We start from the raw sequence: 21,969 nt of genomic DNA on the forward strand, positions 1-21,969 counted from the left end.
CGGTTTTGTAGGAACACTGGCAATAACAACAAAAAGGAAAAAGTAGAAAAGGAGAAGGAAAAGAAAAGTTTTTATACATGATAACATGAAAGGAATAGATACATCACGTATTCCTTGGCGGGTCACGATAAGAATTTTGGGAAGGCATAAAACTCACAGTGGTCATGACGAAACGAGATACGTACAAATGACATAACAAAAATCATGGTCGCAATCGAACCGTGGGACAGGCCTAAGTAATCTTCATTTACCGGGAGGGGTGCGCTGCGCCAAGTACTGACACTCCTTATCTGAGAGGGAGATAGATGGAGTGCTTACGCATTGTTGTCCTAACTTTAAGATTTCGTTAGCTTCTAAAATTTCCCGCACGATTTGGTTGTCATGCTTCCCTATCACTATGCTCTGATCCAGCGCCGGCTGACATTTGGAAACACAATCGCGGCAATGTTTGGCGAGATGACCACTGAACGCTTTGGAAACGTTATAGTGGTGCTCCCTTAATCTTTCATTGAGACATCGACCGGTTTGGCCTACATACTGCTTGCCACATGACAGGGGGACAGAATAAACAACTTTTTCAGTGCAAGAAACAAACTTGTGGTCGCGAAGCAAGTGTACTACCAACCATGAAAACAAGTTTGTTTCTTTATCTGCGTCTCCACCTGCGCGTCTGTCACTGTTTTTTTATCCCGCTGCACTTATAACAAACTGTAATCATCCTTCTTTACTTTTCCTGCAATATTACTTTTTTTTTCATGCAAGATCTTCCCCCGCACAGCTAGCTGTTGGCGCGCGACCCGCTCAAAGTACGCGGTGGAAGACGCGTAAGGCGTCCTCCACTATAGTTAAGATAAATTTTCCACTGTAGAGTTGCGCATGACGAACGTCCCGCAGCCACGCCGGCACAAGAAGCTGTCATTTTTTCTCTTTCTCGGCGAGGAGTTGGGCACCAGATGAACGATGCTTGCGAAGAATTCAGGGCTCGTTGTTCCAGCGAAGCAGCCGAACCATAGACGATGGCGCCTGAAGCCCCGCGTCATGACGCGGGCGTGGGGTTTCATTGGAGCTCAAGGCGTGCGCTGCATCCGTGAGGGTTGAGCGGTGTATAGTTTCGTTTTTGTCCTCCACAGCCGCGGTTACCCGAGTGGCCGTGTCCGCAGAATCCCCTCAAAGATACCGCCCGTCCGTCGCACGAGAAGCGTGGGATCGCTGAGCAGCCGCTGTCGACGTTCTATCATTCACGAGGCTTGATGAAAGGGAGAACTGTCTGTAGTGTGAAGTTGGAAAGGTTATTTGACGAGCTGTTGCACGATCGTTCATTACGTTTAATATTCACGTGATGAATGCCTTGACCGTGCGAAAATGTAGGTGTGCGCGTGGTCGAATACCCTCGATACATGGCGCAGATGAATTCAGTGTAAACTGCGAGAAAGAGCGGTAAGAGCGTGCTGAGGGAAAGGAAGAATACATAAATTTCTGCCCTTAACTTTACCGGCAAGTCAGTGTCTAATGAGTGCAAGGTTCGCGGATTCGATCACCGGCTATCCGAAATTACAAAGCCTCCCACTCACGGCGCGAGCCAATTCCGACTCGTACGCCGGGAGACTTCGGCATGGCCCAAACTTTTGGCATGAAGGAAAAAAGTGGCGCGGGGCGTCCGGTCGATTATCGTAGGCACGCAACAGCGTAAAACACGGGACACAATCTAATGACACAATTACGACATCCATGTTTTTTTTTTCTTGGTGGGAAGAAATTAAAGGCAGGGACGCATGCGGGCAATTTCCCTCTTGCGCTGAATGAGAAGCCAGTTGGAATTGTGCCAGTGTTGGGACGGATGGCAGCCGGAAGTAATTTCCCTTTCTTTTCAGCGCCTTCGTATGTATACCTCCCCACCCTCTGTAAAGTGATCACAAACTTGCGCATCACATAGGCAGTGCGCATGCCAAATAATGATCGAAATAATTGATGTAGCTGTGCAAGGGGATATTCGTCCTTGTGAGGCGAAGGCTTGTGTCCTGCAAGAGACTGGAGCTGTGAATTTTCGATTGGGGCAGCCGTGTTTTAAAACTTACTACAGTGCAATTAAGAAAGCCCGTGCACGTTCACACGAGGTTGCAATGCACGATAAGGAACTCGAACGCATCGACCACGCAACCATCCCTCAATGCCGTGGTTGCGTAGAGCCCATGATTTGAAACTTGGCCTGGACATTCTTTTTCATTGGACCTGGTATAGAAATGATCCGCAGGATTCGGTGTCGTATACCCGTCACTATCCTTGTACGTGCAATTGCACGCATGCGCTTTCGAGCTAAAGAGACATGCACGTGTCCTTGGAAGAGAGCGAGTTTGAAATATGGGGCTAGAAATCCACAAACCCACGCGATAAGATGACGTAACAGCGCGGCTGCAGGTTTGCGTCATCGCCATGGAATGGTCTCAAAATCTCTGGGCTTGACAGCGACGAAAAAGGGAAACAAAAAAAAAAGCCATCACTTCGTGTAGCGCAAAAAATAAAAAACGACAGAGGACAGAGGGAGGGTCAGTTGGAAGTTAGCGCTTGTGTCCGTCGCCTCCCTCTGTCCTCTGTCGTTATTTTTTTTTTTTTACGCTACACGAAGACATGGATTACCGCTACCAACTAGCCCAAACCCAAACTCTGATAAAAAAAGGTCGGGGTCAATTGCTCCTTGCATGAAATTGGTTAAAACATGGAATGGGTTGACTCTGATAATATTTCCCATCTCAAGTAAAGTGAGCGGGATCACTGGTACCACGGCGCCGACTACGGGCGGGGGGGGAGGGGGGGGGGGGGGGGACTCGGTGTCCCGAGCTCTCTCCGGTGTTTCCCGGCCATTTTTTTTTTTCGTTTGGCCGCTACCCCAGTCATCTTTTTAACTTTTAGCATAGAGAAATCTCTATGCTTGTAGCTCGTTGCACACACCAGAAAGAAAAAAAAAAAACGCTTCCCCATTCTTGAGTCTGCAGTAGCCGCCAAAAACGGGCGCGCATGCGCAGCAAGCGATAGACAAGTATACACACGCTGGACGAAATGTTCCGGAGCCAGCCGCCTAAGATAAGGCGTTCAGATAAGGCATGAGGTATAGGGGCTAGGTAGCGCCACAGTGGGCTAGGTAGCGCCACTGCTTTAAAGTAACCCTACACTAGTTTAAGATGGCAGCAGTCTGCAGAATCAAAAACAAAAACAAAAAACCGGTAAGACAGGCATTTATGACCGCATCAATGTGTTATACGCTTACCGATTGTATCAGTAAGGCCTGGTTCAGACATGTTGTCGCAACTGTCGTAATATCTTTAAATAATGTCGACATTTCACGTCTCAGCCAACCGAACTGCTTGGAACGCCATTTTTTTACGTCCATAGCGCACGATATGGCTGTTACGTCGGCAGTCTGAACATAGCATAAAGGCTGCCGCTGTGGTTCGATCTAAGTTCTAAATTGTGACTTGTCGCCCACGCCAGGGCATAGAGAAGTAAGCCAGGGTGCGTGTTCCCGCTGCCTCGTGTTTGACACGGAGGCATACGCCTCGTAACCGTCGATGGCGCAAAACCAGCGAAGCTGCGCATGTCGCCAGCAGTGGTCCCGCTTCTCGACGCACGGGTCCCGATCATGCACGACACAATAAGGCAATATGCCTGCGCTCTTTTTGCCCACCCCTGCTGACCCGTGGGCCAGACGCTGAACGGGCCTTCGCGTGCGTACCACGCATGCGTTGAGGGGGGCGCCGGGGATGGCCCCCGCGACCCCCTGCCGCCTCTGCGCGCCTCGGTCTCGATTGCGTCCAGCAGCCGGCAGGCGTGCGTGGGAACTGACGCGCGCGCGACGTGCTTTGCGCAAGTTTCCACGTAGCGACGCCACGACCGATCCGAGCGACGCTGCCATTTAGGACGTGCAACCACGAGAGCGCTGTGCGCCGCTGTGGGATTTTCATTTTGATGCCACCATGGAACTTTAACCCGCACGCGGCGTAAGCGCATACGGCGCACCGCCGTCGATACAGCGAAGCTGCGTGGGAAGGTGCAGTGCATATATGTGCATTGTAATGGGCAGCCGCGGTTTGAGTTAAATGCGTATGCCATTACAAGCGAGTATCAGGTGGAGGGGGACGTGGATGGGTGGTCCTGAATGTGCCACCCTCCTCCTGCCCTGCCCTTGAATTGCAACTGCTCACAGGCTCTAAAGCACGCTCGTCCGCCGCGGCCGTGGACGCGATGGAGGGGCTTTACTCATCGTTTCCTCATCGAAAAAGCACTGTCGCGCCACGCATCAGCACACGTTTGTCCCGTCTGTCGGTGCTGTGTCATAGCCTCACTAGCCGAGTGAAATTTCTCCCAATCCCCCTATATTTCTTCGATGCCTGTCTGGCCGCGCTGTTATATGCTTTAACAGTTTACTCGATGATTACTTGAAACTTGACCAGCCGTAACAGTTTATTTGATGAGATTACGGACTGGATTGATTGATTGTAGGGTTAACGCGCCGACGCAACGCAGGTGCGCTGTAGTGGAGGACTCCGGATTAATTTGACCACCTGGGGATCTTTAACGTGCGCCGAAATTGATTGATTGATTGTGCGGTTTAACGCGCGGACGCAACGCAGGCGATGAGGCGCGCCGTAGTGGAGGGCTCCGGATTGATTTTGACCACCTGGGGATCTTTAACGTGCGCTGGAATCTCGTACACACGGGCGTTTTTGCTTTTCGTCTCCATCAGAAAAGCGGCCGCCGCAGCCGGGAAGCGAACCCGCGACCTCGGCCGAAATCTCGTACACACGGCCGTTTTTGCTTTTCGATTCCGTCAGAAAAGCGGCCGCCGCGGTCAGGAATCGAACCCGCGACCTGACATTACGGACTGGAAGCATCGACGAAATCACTAGGCACGACTTTCCGGGGTATAGCTTAGTGGCTGTGGTGCTGTTTAGAGCAAAGACGTGTTGATCCTGGCCGCGGCGGTCGTTTTCAGGTGGAGGCGAAACGCGGAATTAACGCCCGTGTGTTTGAGGTTTGGGCGCGCGTTAAAGATCCCCAGGTGGTCAAAGATAATCCGGAGCCCTCCGCTACGGCGCCCCTCATAGCCAGGTGTAGCTTCAGCACGCAGGCTTCTCACGGAGCATTAAAGAGAAAATTTCGTAATCTGCCTTAATCTACCGTTTCTCTCATGCGGCCTTTTTACATGACACTCTCGGCGTGACAGAGAAAGAGAGAGGGAATATAGAATATACACAGTCAAAAATCGGTATAACGAAACCCGATCTCACGAGTTTCCCGATTTAACAAACAAATCCAGATTCCCCCGCAGGTGCGTATATGGCTCAATGCTTTTACGAACTGCAGAGCTAACGAAACAGATACAGCGCCATTCCCGATTCGAAGAAACGTTTCGAGAAACAGACACACCTAAAAAAGGAGAAACTTAGAATGTGTTTTGTCAGAAGGCCGCGAAAATTATTGCGCCACGTAAAAAAAACAAAAAAAGAGGCACCTATAGTTTCGTTTTTACGAAGATCTAAACTCAGCAGTCCCGTGGCCGCAGACCACGGCGTCCCGGTCAGCATGCTTTCCACAGTGTTGAAGGAGAGGGACATCATCATCCATGCCACTTAGTCTGGAATTGCGTCGAATAAAAAGAAGCTCAAGACCACCGCGCACGAGAAGTTGGAGGAAGCCCTGTTAACGTGGCTCACGGATATGAGAGTCAGGAACGCTCCGCTCAGCGGGGAAGTGGTACAACAAAAAAATTCCCCCGCATTTCCCCGAGGGGGAGAATGTGAAAGTGCGAATGCACGGTTGTCGGCCCGCTTGCGGCGCTTGCGCTCGGCCCCCGCAGCCCACCGCCTCGCCGCCTTCTCTTCCATCTCTTCCATCGGGTTTGTAGTATCACGTGTACACCACGCAGTTATCAAGCCGCTATAACGCCGCTGAGTCGCCAACGCACGCCGCTGAAGTTTGAATGCGTTAAAGATATAAGGCGCGTCACTAACGCTGATATCACGTCGCGTCCGTAGCTTGGACGGTAGAGCGTCGCGCTGCGGCCGCAAAGTCCGCGGATCGAAACCTGGCGCCGGATGCTGTTTCTTTATAGAGGAGCACTGCGGACGCCGACGCCGCCGACGCCGGCGGTGGATGGTTTGGGGTCGCTTATAAAGTGCATTACTTAAAAGCGGTGTGTTTCGCGCGTCATGCTGGGGTGCGACGATTACAGCGCAAGCCCCAGATCAGACTTATTATTTTCACAGTGGACTTTTAACGCATTGCAATATTGTCCGCAGGCGAGCGCCGCTGCCGCCGCAATTACGATCTCATGGTCGCCGCTGCAGGATGCGGCTACCTTTACACATCGAATGTATGGAATAGCTGCTTGTGACCTGTCAGCCCCATTTTACGAAGTTCTCGATTTAACGAAATCATTCGCGGTTCCCGCTGACTTCGTTAGATCGGGTTTAAACTGTGTGTCGTTAAGTAAAGGAAGCGGACGCCACTACTGTCTCCCAAACAAGGGGTTTTTGAAGAAGGTGCAGGGCAGAATGGTAGAGCTAGACAAAAACATAAAAGGAAAAGGAGAAAATAAAAAAGAAAGTGTACGGGACTGAAAGTAACATGGCACCGCTAAAGACGAGACCAGCATCCATGCAGGTGGAAACAGCAGTGGAGAGAATAAACTTTCTCATTGAGAAAAAATAAAAAAATAAAATGGAGTCTTCGGGGTGGTTTTCTTAGTCCAGGACGCCTTGAGCTCGGGCCGCGTCCACAGCCCTCTCGACCAGCTGACGCCGATCCTCGAGGGTGGAGCTGGCCAGGGCTCTCTCCCAAGCTCATGGGTGGGATAGGGATTGGGGCGGGGAAGCGGGGTTTGGTCGCAGCCTCCTACAGTGTGATAGAGTGTCCCGGGGGCCTCGCAGGAGCGGCACTGCGGGGGAAAACCAAGGAGGTTGTCCTTGGGGAAAACAGATAGTAGCCATAATGTGACTTCTGGAGGGGTGGTGGAAAGTGTTCGTTTGAAGGGCACGGAGGAGTTGCTCCAGCTCTCTCGGGAGCATGCTTGTGCGCCGGGGGGTAATGCTGTCGCTCTAGTCGGTAGTGTTGTGTGACAGCAGTAGAGACTGCAGAAGCCTTGGAAGAGCCCGTGGAAGGTCACGACACTCTTCACTGTGTTATGAACAAGATATTCCCCACGGTTTGGGCACAGCGTATGCATTTAACGCGAAGGGAATCAGCAGACAGAGAAGGACGGTACTGGCGGGGTATACAGTGTATGCGCGCTATAGTGTGGGGCGGAGAAGCAAGAGTGTACGATGTGTTGGCTTTCGCAAATATGCGCGAAGGCACCGGGGAATTTCAGCTAACCGCCCGCGGGAGTCCGAGTGGCGCCACCGCACAAGGTGTGCAATGCTTCTGCGAGCAGCAGAAATAACACTCATCAACGGGTCGTGCGCACTGCCGCGTCAGCATCAGCTTCTTCATTTCCCAGTACGCAGCAGTGCGAGGGCGCTTACTGAAGAATAACTTCGCTGACGCAATGTGCGGGTGCGGAGCGAACACTCCGCATTTCGCACACGAAGAAAAGAGAATCGTACTCCGCCGCCAAACGAGAGATACCTTCAGCGCGACCGCTACTGATGGAAAAAAAAAAAAAGGGGGGGGGGGGGAGGAGGAGGGGGAAATCATTTGAAAGTGTGCAAGCGTGCCTGTATTGCAACAAGCTCTGCTGTGTACGACGACATAGTAAGTTTGATGCGGACGGACCACGCAACTGGCACGCGCGACTGTTGCGTGCGTTAACCGCGCTGACAAGTCAGGTCGTCAACCTGGAAATCGTCACTCAATGCGTCAGGCGCTCCGCGACAGCCTGACGGAGAACCCTATGCGTCATCGAAGCTGTTGCGCTCACTCCTAATAAGTGCTCAAAGATCTACAAAGGGAGACGTCTGTCAAACGGCGCAGCGCGAGAAGGGCTTGCCGCGGCGTCACCGAATGGTGCTGCAGATAATAGGCCGCATTGAGGCGTCGGGGCAAACTTAACCCACTAATGTGCGGGTTAAGTATGCATGTGTTCTACGGATCAATCCAGAATCGCGGACGCGGTTGAGCCTGCCGCTTGCGGAACTTCAGAATTTAAGGGTCGCACCTTTTAGTGACTCAAGCTCCGTCCGTAGCAGAAAATTACGTCACAGCTCGTGTGACTCGTGCTGGAAAAGCGCAGTGGCTACCGTACTTCCATTACAAGGGGCGAAGGATTTCGGGAGAGAAAAAAAGCTGGTATACCTGAAGTTACAGAAGCTTTATGGGCACCCGCCTAGCACCCGGTGCATATACCGTTCTCCAAGAGGTTACATGTGCTGTCTCCGTTACTTCGGTTCTTTGGCATTTCCGCGTTGCGCTGCCCTGGCAGCCGGCGGACAGTGATTTAATGCCTATATATATGGCCGATGGCTAATGCGGGCGCCCGTTCTGGGCGGCTACAGAGCTTTGATGGAGGCACCCGCGCTGGCGTGTTGCGCCGCTTTGATTATTATGCATTATATGCAAAAGGCAATGACTTCCGTTCCCTAACAGGGCGAGGGGGGAGGAGAGAGGTGCATACCGTTCTTCTAAAGACTGAAAAAGAGGGGTGAACCAACTGCCGTCTGTGGTGTAGATAATGCGTGCACCGCACAGAATGCGGACGTCACCCTATCTCACGAGGAGCATTTGGCCGATGTTTTCTGAATCCTGATGTGCGGGCTCGAAGGACCAGTGCAGAAAAAAAAACGCTCATCGTGCGTAGCAAGAGTATTCACCAAATAACCATTAATATCCACATAGTGCCTAATAATGATATTCAACAGAACACACATAATTATTCAAATTTCAGCGGTAATATTGCACGTATCTTGCTGTTGCCTTCGCCTCCACTTACCAGCGAAGCACAAGCTTTTCTTTTTTTAATGGCGTAGCCTACCGTCTCCGTTTATATGCAAAATGGTCTGCGGTAACAGCTAGAAAGCCCCGTATCCCGGCCGGAAACTTAATTCAAGCATCTAACGTTAAAAAAAGAAAACAAAACGAAACCGCGAAAGGTACGGTGGACATATATGTTGCCCTCATTTTGGAACCATTCGCCGGCCATTCGACGAAGAGCGTTCAGAAATGTTTTGCGATCCGAAAAAGCTCAATGCGGTGTGCGTATTTATCGTGCCCCGATCATACGTGGGCTATACACTGTCTGTGAAGAGCACGGCACCGTTACACAGCTGCGTAACACTGCCCGACATGGCTCAGCGTTGCCGTGACCTAATCTGGCCAGGTAGCGACGTACGTGCTGCTTGCTTAGAGCACACGATTGCGCACTTTCATCATCCACCTGGCTGTTATACGGCGCCGTAACCTGCCCACGCCATGACACCGTCAGCTCAAGAGCCTAAATTGCTGGGATAGTTGGTTCATAACGTATACAGGTGGTGGAACAAGAGAAAAAAGAACGCTGCAGGACAAGCTAGAGGAACCGTTAGCGATAGTGCGTCAACGCTGCAGATGCTTTGAACGTCTCAGCGGTTTGCGAGAATAGGTATCGCGGCCTCCAACGCGTGGGACCCGACCGAGGGACAAGGACGGCCTTGCCCGGGGCCTTGAATGCGAATCATTGACCGGAACAGCAGCTGACGTCGCCTTGCGCGCTCTGGAAACTACACGCCATTGTTGGCCGCCGCCAACCACTTGGCGCCGTTTAGTTCCTGCAGTTATACACGGAGACGGGAGGGAGACCGCGGGGCGTGTGGCTTCTTCGGCGTCTCACTCTTCGCATCGCCCGTACTTGCCGCTTTGCCTCTTTTGACGCGGAAGCACTCTTTGGAGACTTAATTCAGAAATTTGTCTGCACGCGTCTGTCTGTTCGTACGTAATGCGTGACACGATGAGCTCCGTAGGGACACATGGGCCATCTGGGATATCTAATAAAACACCCCGCGGGACTTTCTGTTATTCCCAAGACGAAAGCCGTGCTCCGTTCTGCGAAAAACCGTCGTCATCGCTGTTGTCCTGTGCAAAAATGGCCGCCTGTGTGAAGCAAAAATAAGCTAAGGAATTCATCACGCTAGCGAACATTAAGACAGGGACAAAGCTAAAAAGGAGGCGAAACACACGCTAGAACTTCAACTCAGTTTATGCCACATAAACAGGGAAACACTAAAAAGTACAGCCTCCCAAATTTTTAATAATACAGCGGGAGCGACGACCGACCGGCATGTCAGCGCCTTATCAATGTGCTCAGCAGCGAAATAGGCGAGAGTACGCGCACGCGCATAGGGCTATCTGCTGTATGAGTGTCCTCTGCTACGCTGTTTCCTTCAGAGTGGTACACCCCCTGCCACTGCATCTGAATGACCTTGTGCCCCACGCTGCTTAGCTACCTTTGGCGGTAGCGAAACGGCCTTGCAAAATAAGAAAAACGGGGTGTGTTCGCCTGAGAAGAACATCTCCCACAACAGATAGTTTATGCGCGTGCGCGTACCCTCGCCTATTTTGCCGGTGAACACCATGATAAAGCGCTGACATGCCGATCTGTCGTCGCTCCCGCTATACTATTAAAAATTTGGGAGGCTGTACATGATATTTGAAGGGGTTATCATAAAAGTGCAGTGAAAGCAAACAAAACAGTATCGCTTATATCACAGGACACATTACAGCGTCGGCCCATATCACACGACGTAAATTAAACCCACACGTGCGAACAGCCTTCATCCATCTCCGTGTGTTTCGTCTCCTGTTTAGCTTTGCCCCTGTCTTAATTTTCGCTAGTACGATCAATTCCTTAGTCAGTAACCAACTCGCCCAACTGAGCGCCTTAGTTGAGAAATTAAACAACACAAATGGGTTCATGTGGGATTTGAGCCCGGCGCTTGTAACCGGATCACTATCACCGCTCATATTGCGGCGGATAGTTTCTGTCCCGGTACGTCGGTTCCAGGGCCCCTGCCCTTGCTGACAACTGACCCACATGACCAATTTGTCCAACTAAAGGAAGATCTGCGTCGCGTCACACGTGCCCTCATCCCACCGTGTGGAACAGACCTTCCCAGTGGGCTCCCTCGCTGGGAGGAGGTCCTGCTGCGTAGACTACGAGTTGGGGTGGCCCTCTCTCCTGCGGTAACCCGGGCGTGGCCACCGCGATACCATACCACCGCGATACCACGCCGACACCAACCACCTGCTATGGACGTGCCCTTCCCTGAGTGCAGCGAGATCCCGAGACCTTTGCGGCACAGGCCTGCATCCGAGGAGACCCCCCGATCTTCAGCGATGGCTGTGGGGGCCCCACCACCGCTGTCTTCTGGACTTCCTCCGGGAAACGGGTGCAAACTTGTACCTGTAGGACCTTATGCCAAAGGGCATACTGTCGCAATTAAAAAAAAAAAAAAAGCCCAGTGCTCTGCCACGGCGTCAACTCGGCACCCCGCCAGTGCCTGGTGCGTGCTGCGTGGCAAGTGAACGGTACGGAACGTGAGTGCATGCCAGCCACGGCCGGGAGCTCTAGCTCCGGGAGTGCTGTCGCGTAAGTGCGGTCAGTCGGCCTGCCGGAGTGATGCGCGCCAAAAGACGAGGAAACGAAAGCAAAGAAAGAGGTGCGAACACGATGTGTCAGTAAATAAGCCTCTTTCGCCTTCAAACCACGTGAAAAGGCTTACCCAGTTCCCGATGAATCCCTTTTCAGTGCTCAACGGTTAGAACTGGGACTCGCGAGTGCGACGCAAATCCGCAGCGGCGAAGAAAAAAGAGAAAATGAGCATCCGTACCAGTGCTGCTGCTTTGAGTAAAACTCCGCAGCCCAACTACTCCGTTGATAAGTTTCTTAATCACCCTACTCCCAGTGTTTCGCTCCCTCCTCCGTCTCCATCTTCGTCTTCAGTCCTTCTCTTTTCCAACCGCGCTCTGCTTCGAGTTTTCCAATCCCAGCCCTCGTGAATCTGAAACACTGTTATCCTGTGTAATTATCACGAAACGAACACACCTAGGTATTTTTTCTTCCTATCAGCTGTGCCTCTCTGCAGTGCGTGATCATTTTACTGCGGAATTTAGCAGAGTCCCGAATCCGCATCGCATAGAACGAAACAAAGGCGCGAAAACTATTTTTCCTTAGGTGTTTGTCCTCAGATTAGGTGTTTGCCTCCTTGTGGGATGGGACTTTGCTCTCGCCACTGCAGCGTCCCTCTACGGATGTAAATTTGTCCCGACTTTCTTGACACCAGCTTCCCCCACCTGCCCCCACTTAGGCCGAGTCGCCATCCTTATGCTAATAAAGTTTCATTCATTCATTCATTCATTCATTCATTCATTCATTCATTCATTCATTCATTCATTCATTCCTAGATTTTTATTTTTATTTAGTTTACCCAGTTTTTGCGCAGCAATAGAGGTGTGGCCAGCGGTGGGGTGTGGGGTGGGGGGGGGGTATAAACGTTTATTGAGGACGAGGAGGAGGATAGAACGTTTATTTGAATCGACATAAAGGAAAAGAAAAGTGGATGGCATTTCCTCACTTCAGAAGGCTGCGGGCTACCGCCACCGCTCAAACCGGATTGAACAGGTTGGTATTTCTGGTGCTGAAGCCGCCAGCTGGTCAGCCCTCTCTTCCAGTGATCGGGAGAAGGGAAAGTGCCGGGTGTGGAAGGTGGGGGCATCCCCATACAAGGCGATGAGTTGATCTCGTACGTCGCAGGCAGGGAAGTTGTAGCAAAACAAAAAAAGAAAAAGAAAAGAAAAGGAAGCCACGTATATATATAAGAGGAGCCCTCAGGCAAGGGCTCCGCGGGCGACAGCCGCCGCTTCGGCGTGGTTAACCGTACAAATAATGTTTGAAAACTGTCGGGGAGTTTGGGCACCGCGTTAGTTGCAGCTGTGCAGGCCGTTTGTTTGAAAGCGGGGCTGCAGAGGGGAGCGCTGCAGGCCTCAACTTATGTTCTGCTTCCGCTGTACGTTGTCAGCAATAAATGAAACACGAATGCAACAGATCGAGCACCCAGCAGCAAAAATTGGACAGCTGGGGAGAGATATAGAGCCATACAAAACACGAGCGTGTTTGGTATCCTGTCGCAGAGTGCACTGATCTCGCTTCGTTTTAAGGCACATAAACGTCCCGGCGAGACATGTTTCCAGTTTTCGAGCGCGTGTTTTCGTTTGTTGATCACTCGTGTGCGCACCGGAACTCGTTTATTTTAGAGGTGGATTGAAATGTGATTGCTCTATGAAAGAGGTCGCATTGACGTCGACGGGCGCTTGAAATGTTCTGACGGACACCGTAGGCATCGTAGACGCTCGCATATACGTCGCGTTAACTCATCGGGTCTGTTTGCAGTGTGCTGCGGATGCGTTTTGTCTGTCGTCGTTGTTGTCCCTTCATAAACTGCAGCTGTATACTGCGGTTGTTTACAACAGGAAGTGAGGTGGCTTTGCAGCGTTAGCTTCAGAGGGCTGAGGACAAACTGTGTTGTTCTCTGCAAATGTGACGTCATCAATCAGGCATTGAATGGGTAGCCGCTCGATCACTAACAGCGTGGCTTCAAATGGTATATTGAAAAAAAAAGGGGGGCCATACAGTTGATTTGAATGCAGAGATGAGTTGCATCGGTAGCATATATTCACATATTAATTGGTATCTCCGTTTCTTGCGTTTTTACCGTTACATCACCATCACATAATTTGTAACCAGAAGGTACATTATGCCCAGGTTGTATTGGCGGGCACCGGTCCCTAAAAGAGAGCTGCATTAGCTGTAAACGAAAAGCTGTCGTTGGCTCCTTATTTGCGTCGCAAATTCTGAACAAAGGCAATATAACGCAATGCTATACTGCCACTTATTTGCAGTGGCCTGCGACCGCTTTCTGGCAGATGCTACGTGAAGCAGTTCGGAAGCCAGCTGTCGCCTGATTTGATCGCGAAGCCGTGTACCGCTGTTGTATATCAAGCATAATTATCTGTCTCAACCGTCCGCGGAAATATTGACTGGTGACAAATTGCGCCAACGACATCCCCCCCCCCCCTCATTCAGAAATAAAAAAATGCGCCCACCTCCCCTCGCGGGAACCCTGGTGTGATGCGACGCTGAGGGGGGTTCAAGCGCAAGCGGAGAGCAACCGTCGACCGAAAGGCCGCCGGAGAGCGGCACACCGGTTATATGCGCAGCGCGCCCGAAGGAGAGGAGACCGCGGAGAGAGAGAGCACTGCACATGCGCAGCACCGCGCGCAGCGCCGCCCACCGGCGGAGTGAGAGCGCGCTGGGCCGCACACCCGCAGATGTTGAGAGAGAGTGTTCGCTCTCACCTGGGAACGCGCACGCAACACAATCCAAGACAATCCACTTTAATCCAATCCAATCCAATCCAATCCAATCCAAATCCAATCCAAGCCAAGCCAAGCCAAGCCAAGCCAAGCCAAGCCAAGCCAAGCCAATCGAATCCAATCCAATGCCCCTCGCGAGAGAGTGTTCGCTATCGCAGAGGAGAGGGGGTGAGCGGAGGAGAGTGCGGACGCCGACGACGGACGCACGCAGGAAGGACAGGGCCGCCGACAAGAGATGCTCTCAGCGTCGCAGCTAAGAGTGAAAATGTATTCGTTTTGACACTGTGCGGACGGTGCCTCCAGAACTCCCGCGTGCCAAAGGACGTTGTGTATTGGCGGGTGTCCGGGGATACCGCATTATTAGGGGAACATGCCCAGCCAATTTTAAAAAAAAAAGAAAGAAAACACAGCAACAACTGTATTCCGGTGATTTACGCGTCGAAGCTACTGCTGTATTACGAGTCGCGCCGTTGTGGAGGGCTGCGGATTAATTTTGACCACCCGGGGATCTTTAAAGTGCATATCTCAATGCATTTGAATTCATTCGTGGGACCTAGAAGTTTGCTACTTCATTTCACGCTCATGTGGACGGTGTTTAAACAGTTTGGAGCAAGGGACGCGGAACAAGAACATCTCCGCTGCGCCGCGCTCTTAAATGCGCACAGACTTTTCCATTACACGCCATTGTTTTTCTCCATTTGAGATTATTTCCTATTTTTTAGTTGGGAAATAATAAGAATTTGCGAGGCGTGGAAAAAAAAAACTTTAACAATTTCTTACTGATCCTTTTTGGTCGGTTTTGCACGTCTGTTATGTGTGTGTGTGTCGACAAAAAAAAGCTAAAGAAGAAGAAACAATGAAGCAAGCAAACAGGCCGATATTCCAAACACTGCTCGTTCCGCAATTATTCATTCCCCCGTATTCATTACCCCGCATGGGTGTGTGTTCGCGTTGGTATGTCCGTATGGGCCTGGCATAGTTTCGTTTTCGTAACACCCGATGAGATTTCAAATTTTTCTCCCGTTTGTTTTCGCTACTGCTACTGCCGCTTCTACTATTACTACTACTAGAAACCGCTAGACCTATAAGCTATTGGCCGATCCACCTCGGAACAGTGCCATAAGTCGGTATAAGCCTGGGGAAGTTTTTAGAATGCAGAACGACAAACCTTTATAACACTTCCCCAAGGCTTCGCGCTACGTGGACGGGAAAGTCCGGCGTGTTTGAAATATTCCAGGGACAAACTTTGGCCCACCTACTCCCCGTCTCAATCTCTCCGTCACTTTCTTGTATTGTGCATAGGAAAAAAAAAAAAGCGCTTTCCACTCGTTAAATTTGACCGAGCGCCGGAATTAAGCGAGTTCAGCTCCGCCGGAGTCTGTTTACACACATTTCCCGCAGAACGCTGGCAGCCCGAAAAGGGGACAGAGAATAAACCCGACAAGATAAATTTTACAATGCGTGTACACCCTGAAGGTTGGGGCACCGCGAATGCAGCCGACGTCGTAACAACGTAGCCGCTCACCAGCGTTCGAATCTGGTGTACATTTACTGTAGAATCTCGATAAACGGAAATCGCTAAACGGAATCGCCGCTTAAACGGAACACTAGCCTGTAAATTGGTTGGTTTTGTATTCAGATAACGTAAAAAAAAAAAAAAAAACTCTCGGTAATCAGAACTAAAATTTCTGCGTCACCGGTTGTAAACAGAACCAGAAATGCAACTTCTTGTGATGCCCACTGGCATGAGAATCAACTTTTTACGGTTCTGGCTGTTCAGGTTTCGTTTTTTTTTTCTTTCTTCATGTTTTTTAGCCTCTTTTGCCTCGTAAGCCTCGTATCGTTGGTGGTCAGCCGTGTTAGCGCAACGAATGCAATATCGTAGTGCTTGTTCAAGTCGCTCGGTCTCGATTCAAGACACCGATGTTACAGGGCTCAGCTCCTGCCGCCTCGTTCCTGCCATCGCGGTGCTATTCGAGCTTCATTACAGTGTTGCCGTCTTCTAAATTCGGTGGCTCGTAAGCTCATAAGCATCTTCACGGAGGACTCTAGCCTTCGTGAAGATGCAGTTGCAAGGACTCAAACAAAAATAATTGATGCATTTTGTAGTGCACAGAGACTGATTGTTGCCAAATCAACTTAGTGAATGCTGCGCCTAAACCTCCAGTAATTTTATTGCTTTTTTAAAAACTATCAGCCACATTCACCTTCTAGCGCTTAGAGTTTCACGAAATGGTATTAAGAGTGTGTAACGCACATAAATTTGCACTTTCACACATCTATCTCAGTAAACACGAAGTTCCGGTTAAACGGAACTCATTTTTTCGGCCCCTTGAAGTTCCGTTTATCGAGAGTCTACTCTAACGACGAGACGACGCTAAACAGCGATCCTCACGGACGTCGCTTTTATCGCGGCCTCGTTGTTAGGCGTTCTTTCTTTCTATACGTCTCGCCTGACGGCTTGAATAGCCTCCCGGTATAAAGCTTTCCCCCAGTGCTTTGCTCCACTGCGGCGCGGCACCCTCCTTCCCACGCAGCGGGCCAGCCTCTTCTGCGAAACCCGGAAAGAGATGGCGGGCCGAGATTGCGGGAAGCGGCGTCTTCCTCAAGGAAGTGGTTCGACGCGAACCTCTTTGTTTTCGGCGCCGCCGCATACGGAGAAAGCGGAGAAAGCGAGCGTCGTTCCGGCGGACGACAAATAGCGCGTGGTTGGGCGGGGGAGAGGAAGTGATTATGCAAGACGACTTGGACGAGAAGGCCCGCTGGTGTCTGGCCTCCATCGCCAAGCGCTAAGCAGGCGTCTTTCAGGGAGCACTGCGTTCCACGGCTATCAGCGGGACCACACCCGCTGAGCTCTACTGTTGACTGCTTTCCGTCTTCTCTGAATGATAGTGATTGAAAGCGTGCATTTACGACCAGCCGGGTTTAAAGGGGACACGAGAACGGTCGTCTAAGAAAATTTATATAGTGACAACGGGAAATGGCAACTGATTAACGGATGAAAAACGGAGATTTTCCAAGAACAAATGTTGGTCAAGTTCTTAACTCTAGAAGCGTTATTCGGTTGGTTTTGCACGTTTTTAATTGCCGCCTGCATAGAATTTCTATCGTTCATGATCTCTCGCGCATAGATTTATTGGCGTCACCTTTCCACTCCCGTGATAGCGCGCAGTAGCTGCGTCTCGTGGAGAAAGCATGTTCTGCACCATTCGCACGGGTTACAATGATCTCAATAAAAGTTTATCTCTCTCTCTCTCTCTCTCTCTCTCTCTCTCTCTCTCTCTCTCTCTCTCTCTCTCTCTCTCTCTCTCTCTCTCTCTCTCTCTCTCTCTCTCTCTCTCTCTCTCTCCACGCGAGAAACACAAATGCCGGTTTTTGCCGGTAATTTATGTAGCTAGATAGGCAGTATGTGTATATATACACAAAAAAACCGTGCAGCTACCAGTCAAATAATAACAAAATAAACAAACCAACATTTCTATAGTAAACTGGTGGTTATGGGGTGCATATAAGGAAGTTGGAGCGACGCGCTAAGTGTATCGCCAACATTACAGAAATACCGAGTCTGACTTGCGGTCGGAAATATGGTCCCCCAAGGGTCGCCCTCAAATACACGGCGTTCTAAATACAAGTAACACGATCCTAATCGCGCGCTCCAGGCCGCGCGCGTAACACGTCTCGTAAAGAAAAGAGACAGACCACCAATAATTTCTTCCCCCGTTCACTCCCGGGAAATATTTATAGCACTAGGTGATTGATATCGCGCAAGTCTGCTTATAAAAGGGCATACCTTTCAGACCGATTTTATGCAAACAACTTCAGCTTGATCATCGGATAAATATGTACAGTGCGCGAATCAGTCCACGTTTCACAATAGAAAAGAAAAAGCTTACAGGAATAACAGACCAAAATAAGGCAAATTAATTGATGCACTTCGCTTTTTAAATATTCTTTTTTTTTCCACGCGCAATTGCCGATTGGAATAAGCTACCGGAAAACGTTGTTTGCGCATCTGGTGTTAGATTTGACACCGCTCTAAAGCGTTATCTGCGTGGCGACATTGAAGACGGTGTTTCTTGAATGACTTTCTAATGAATGGGGCAAAAAGTGCAAATGTGTTATCGATTACTTTTATTTTCATATTTTTTTTCCCTTTTCCCACTCTCCCCCATCCCCTTCAGGGTCTTATGACCTCCTCCAATAAACAGCCAATCAATCAATCAAATCTTGAATGGCCGTGATGTTGATTCTGTCAATTATTTGTTCTTGTTTTTGTTTTTATTCAGTATTGCTGCTGCGTGTTGCTGCCCATTGCAATGTTTGATGACCGCTATGACTCGTTTTATAGATGTCCATTTTTTATTTCGCTTTTCGTCTTGTTTTTCCTTTTTCTCTTTTCTTTTCTTTTTCTTTGCCTTCAGCTCCGTTGTGGTTTGGTGTTGTACAACAATGCTCTTTGCTGCAAGCTTTTATAGAATGCCTCTGTTGATTTTTATTTCTGTATATTTTTGTTTAGTACGACATTCGTGATTCCGTTTCTGGACTGAACACGTTTTATGTATCTCCTGCAACAATTCCCTCTGGGCGAATGTAGTCAGATAAATAAATAAATAAATAAATAAATAAATAAATAAATAAATAAATAAATAAATAAATAAATAAATAAATAAATAAATAAATAAATAAATAAATAAATAAATAAATAAATAAATAAATAAATAAATAAATAAATAAATAAATAAATAAATAAATAAATAAATAAATAAACAGACGAGCACTCAAGATACCATTTCTTGCGCAGAGTTAACATTTCTCGCTTAAAATTTTTCGCGGACATGAAGTTTTTAGTGATCATAACGCAGGCAGAGTAACAATGTCCTAAAAGCTACTCCTTAGCCGTTTATTTATTCTGTGACAAGGGTATGCAAGTTATAACTAGGGTTCGACGTTCTCGGTTAAAAAAAAAAGATAAATGCAGGAGTGGAAGCGGGCTTGAGCCTTTTAGATCAGCTCAGGAAGCAGGAATAATTCTATGTTGGAGCAGGTTTGGAGCAGTAAAAGGGTAGTTTTTGGAGCAGTGCATGCAAGTCGGTTTGGGAGCAGATTTCTAAGCCACATTTGAAATTTATCATCTCTGGTAAACACACACACACGCACACACACACACACACACACGCACACGCACACACACACACACACACACACACACACACACACACACACACACACACACACACACACACACACACACACACACACACACACACACACACACGCGCGCGCACATTAAATGGCTTTTACTCAAAATTCGACCAATGCTGAGCCGACCACTGTTTCGACAGTGTTAGAAGTTAGAAAAATATTCGTTCCCAGAATAAAAGCATCGGAGCTAACAGAGCAATCAACAGTAAAAAAACTAAAAACGATGCTTTAAATAGCTACACCACACTAGACTTCAGACAAGTGAAAAATAACACCATTACAGCCATGAGAAACAACAAAGAGAAGACCAGGCGAAATGCTCCGTCTTGCACCTAAGATAGAAGGTTTACCTTCCCTCTACACCTAACGAGAATATAGACAGAAAACTAAGACGAAACAAGAGATAATCTGAACAAACTCTGACTAGACTAGAGAAATTAAAAATAATACATGTTCACGTTCACAAAACAACGAAAAAAATATCCTAGCATATTATTCGCACTATTGACTAAGTAATACACATGCAATTACGGCGTGATCATCCAAATTACGAATGGGATTATAAACTTGTTTTTTTCGAGCGTAAACAGCGGGCTTACCGGAGGGAGAACGGGAGGGGAGGGGGGGGGGAGAAAACAAATTTCTGATGTTAATACGGGTGAAATTTAAATCCGCGTCCGCTATGAAGGTCACAGGTCCTAAAACAAAACAATCGCGCTCAAAGCTGAACCGCGACAGATACGGCGCAGACAAAAAAAAAAAAAAAACAACAACAACAATGACTTCGGGAATTTCAGCGTAGCGTGCGTATGAAATGAAGAAAAACAATGTTTATATTGATTTTTTTTTTCTTATCGCAAAAGTTATCGCGAATTTTTTCACTCACTTCATGGAACAGAACGTTACTTCCGATCATGACGAAATGCACAGACAACACACGCTGCAGGTGACAATATCATTTTTTATTAGAGCACTATATAAGCTTTTGTTGCTATTAGGCTGAACTGCAGCAACGTATACATATCGCGAAAAAAACGTCGTGATAAGCCGACGTGTGAGTAAAATGCAACAGCGAATAACTCAATAGCATGCAGGGCTCTAGCGCATGCGTGTATTGCATATTAGGGACTTCACCAGACAAGTGCGGTGCCGTCTTACGGGTGCAGGTACCATCGGTAGCCGCGTTTCGCCGACGTGTTGTGCTGCCACCGTATTGTGCAATCTGATTTTGCGCGCGGTTAATAGGTGCTAGTTTCTCCATTTGTGGAGCACGTGCGCGTCTGTTCCAAACGCAAACCGAGAAGTTTTCTACTAACTATAGGCTACACACCCGCTGTAAATCGTCTTTTGTTTCTTGTTTGCATCTAATTATTGCGACATGCATATATATACGTGAAGGTATGCGTTCTAGAGCAGATTTTCGGAGTAGTTTAGAATTGAAAGGATTTTCTCAGGGACGAGGACTTTACCTCAAGGCCCGATATATCTGGTTAACAAGCTCGATCGTGTGTGCTTCCAATTAATAGCTCCAGGACCGTAGCCAGAAATTTTTTTTTTTTAGTTATCGGACGGGATGGGTTTTGCCGAGAGGAACGCTATTCCTTGCTTACGCGCTGCCTGAAAAATATTTCGGAGGGGTTCGAACCCCCTCTGGCTACGTCCCTGATTGGCTTAGGCAGTTAACACTCTCCTGAGCTGCAACTGCAACCAGTTTGGGGGAAGCTCACAAGGTGTAGAAAGTTCCCGCCAAATGAAAGTTTGGCATTCGCCTGCAAGGCAACCGTGCGGCTTAGCTTTTATTTGTACCCGTACGCGGCTGCATTTAACTAGACGTCACACTTTCCTTTGCAACCGTAATGAGACGTGCATGCACCGTTGGGTCCACGCTGCGCAGCCCCAGAAAGCACAATGTACGCCTCCACCTTGCACCCATAGCCTCATAGGCGTGTTATGGGCAAGCGTTTACCAGATGGAACGGAACGATGTCAGCAGCAGCAGCCCCTCGGCCTGCTCGCCAGAGGAAGAAGCACTGAATACTGCTCTAGGGTTGCTTGGCGTTTCCGGAAGCTCCAGATGCGGCAGCAGGTTTGGGACTCTCGGTGGACACAGCTTGCCTGGCCGACGGCTCCTGCTGATTGGCCTCCGGCGTGGGCTTGGGCTCTTCAGGAGCCGGAGGAGGTGGTGGTGGTGGTGGGGGGTGGGGGCGGGGGCGGTGGAGGCGTAGAGGAAGGATTGGGACCGTGCGGTCTCCATCCGGGCCTTCCGTTCAACGGGACCCAGACAGGCCTCCAGCTGTCAGGCCCTCCTCCCCCTACCCCTCCGGGTAACGAGGGTCCCCCGTACCAGACGCGGCGAGCCACGTAGGTTGGGGGGTTCCAGCCTGCTGCGGGCGCCCAGGGGCCGCCCGAAGCCGGCGGCAGGGCGCGACCCTGG

The 21,969-nt window shown here is 49.5% G+C and overlaps 2 protein-coding genes across 2 annotated transcripts in view; one reads left to right on the forward strand and one right to left on the reverse strand.

The window, feature by feature from the left end:
* Positions 1-21,969, forward strand: part of LOC144174532 (uncharacterized) — a 598,699-nt gene that overhangs the window by 136,535 nt on the left and 440,195 nt on the right. The gene's annotated exons all lie outside the window — the stretch shown is intronic.
* LOC144173628 (uncharacterized) overlaps positions 20,486-21,969 on the reverse strand; it is a gene marked incomplete in the record, with an annotated part of 29,814 nt that continues 28,330 nt past the window's right edge. The window contains 2 exon segments of the mRNA XM_077701971.1: positions 20,486-21,733; positions 21,735-21,969. Coding sequence (XP_077558097.1) covers positions 21,578-21,733; positions 21,735-21,969 — 391 coding nt within the window.

The sequence above is a fragment of the Haemaphysalis longicornis genome, unplaced genomic scaffold (assembly GCF_048455015.1).
Source record: "Haemaphysalis longicornis isolate Haplotype H1 unplaced genomic scaffold, Haemaphysalis longicornis Haplotype H1 scaffold_3, whole genome shotgun sequence".
NCBI classification, from domain to species: domain Eukaryota; kingdom Metazoa; phylum Arthropoda; class Arachnida; order Ixodida; family Ixodidae; genus Haemaphysalis; species Haemaphysalis longicornis.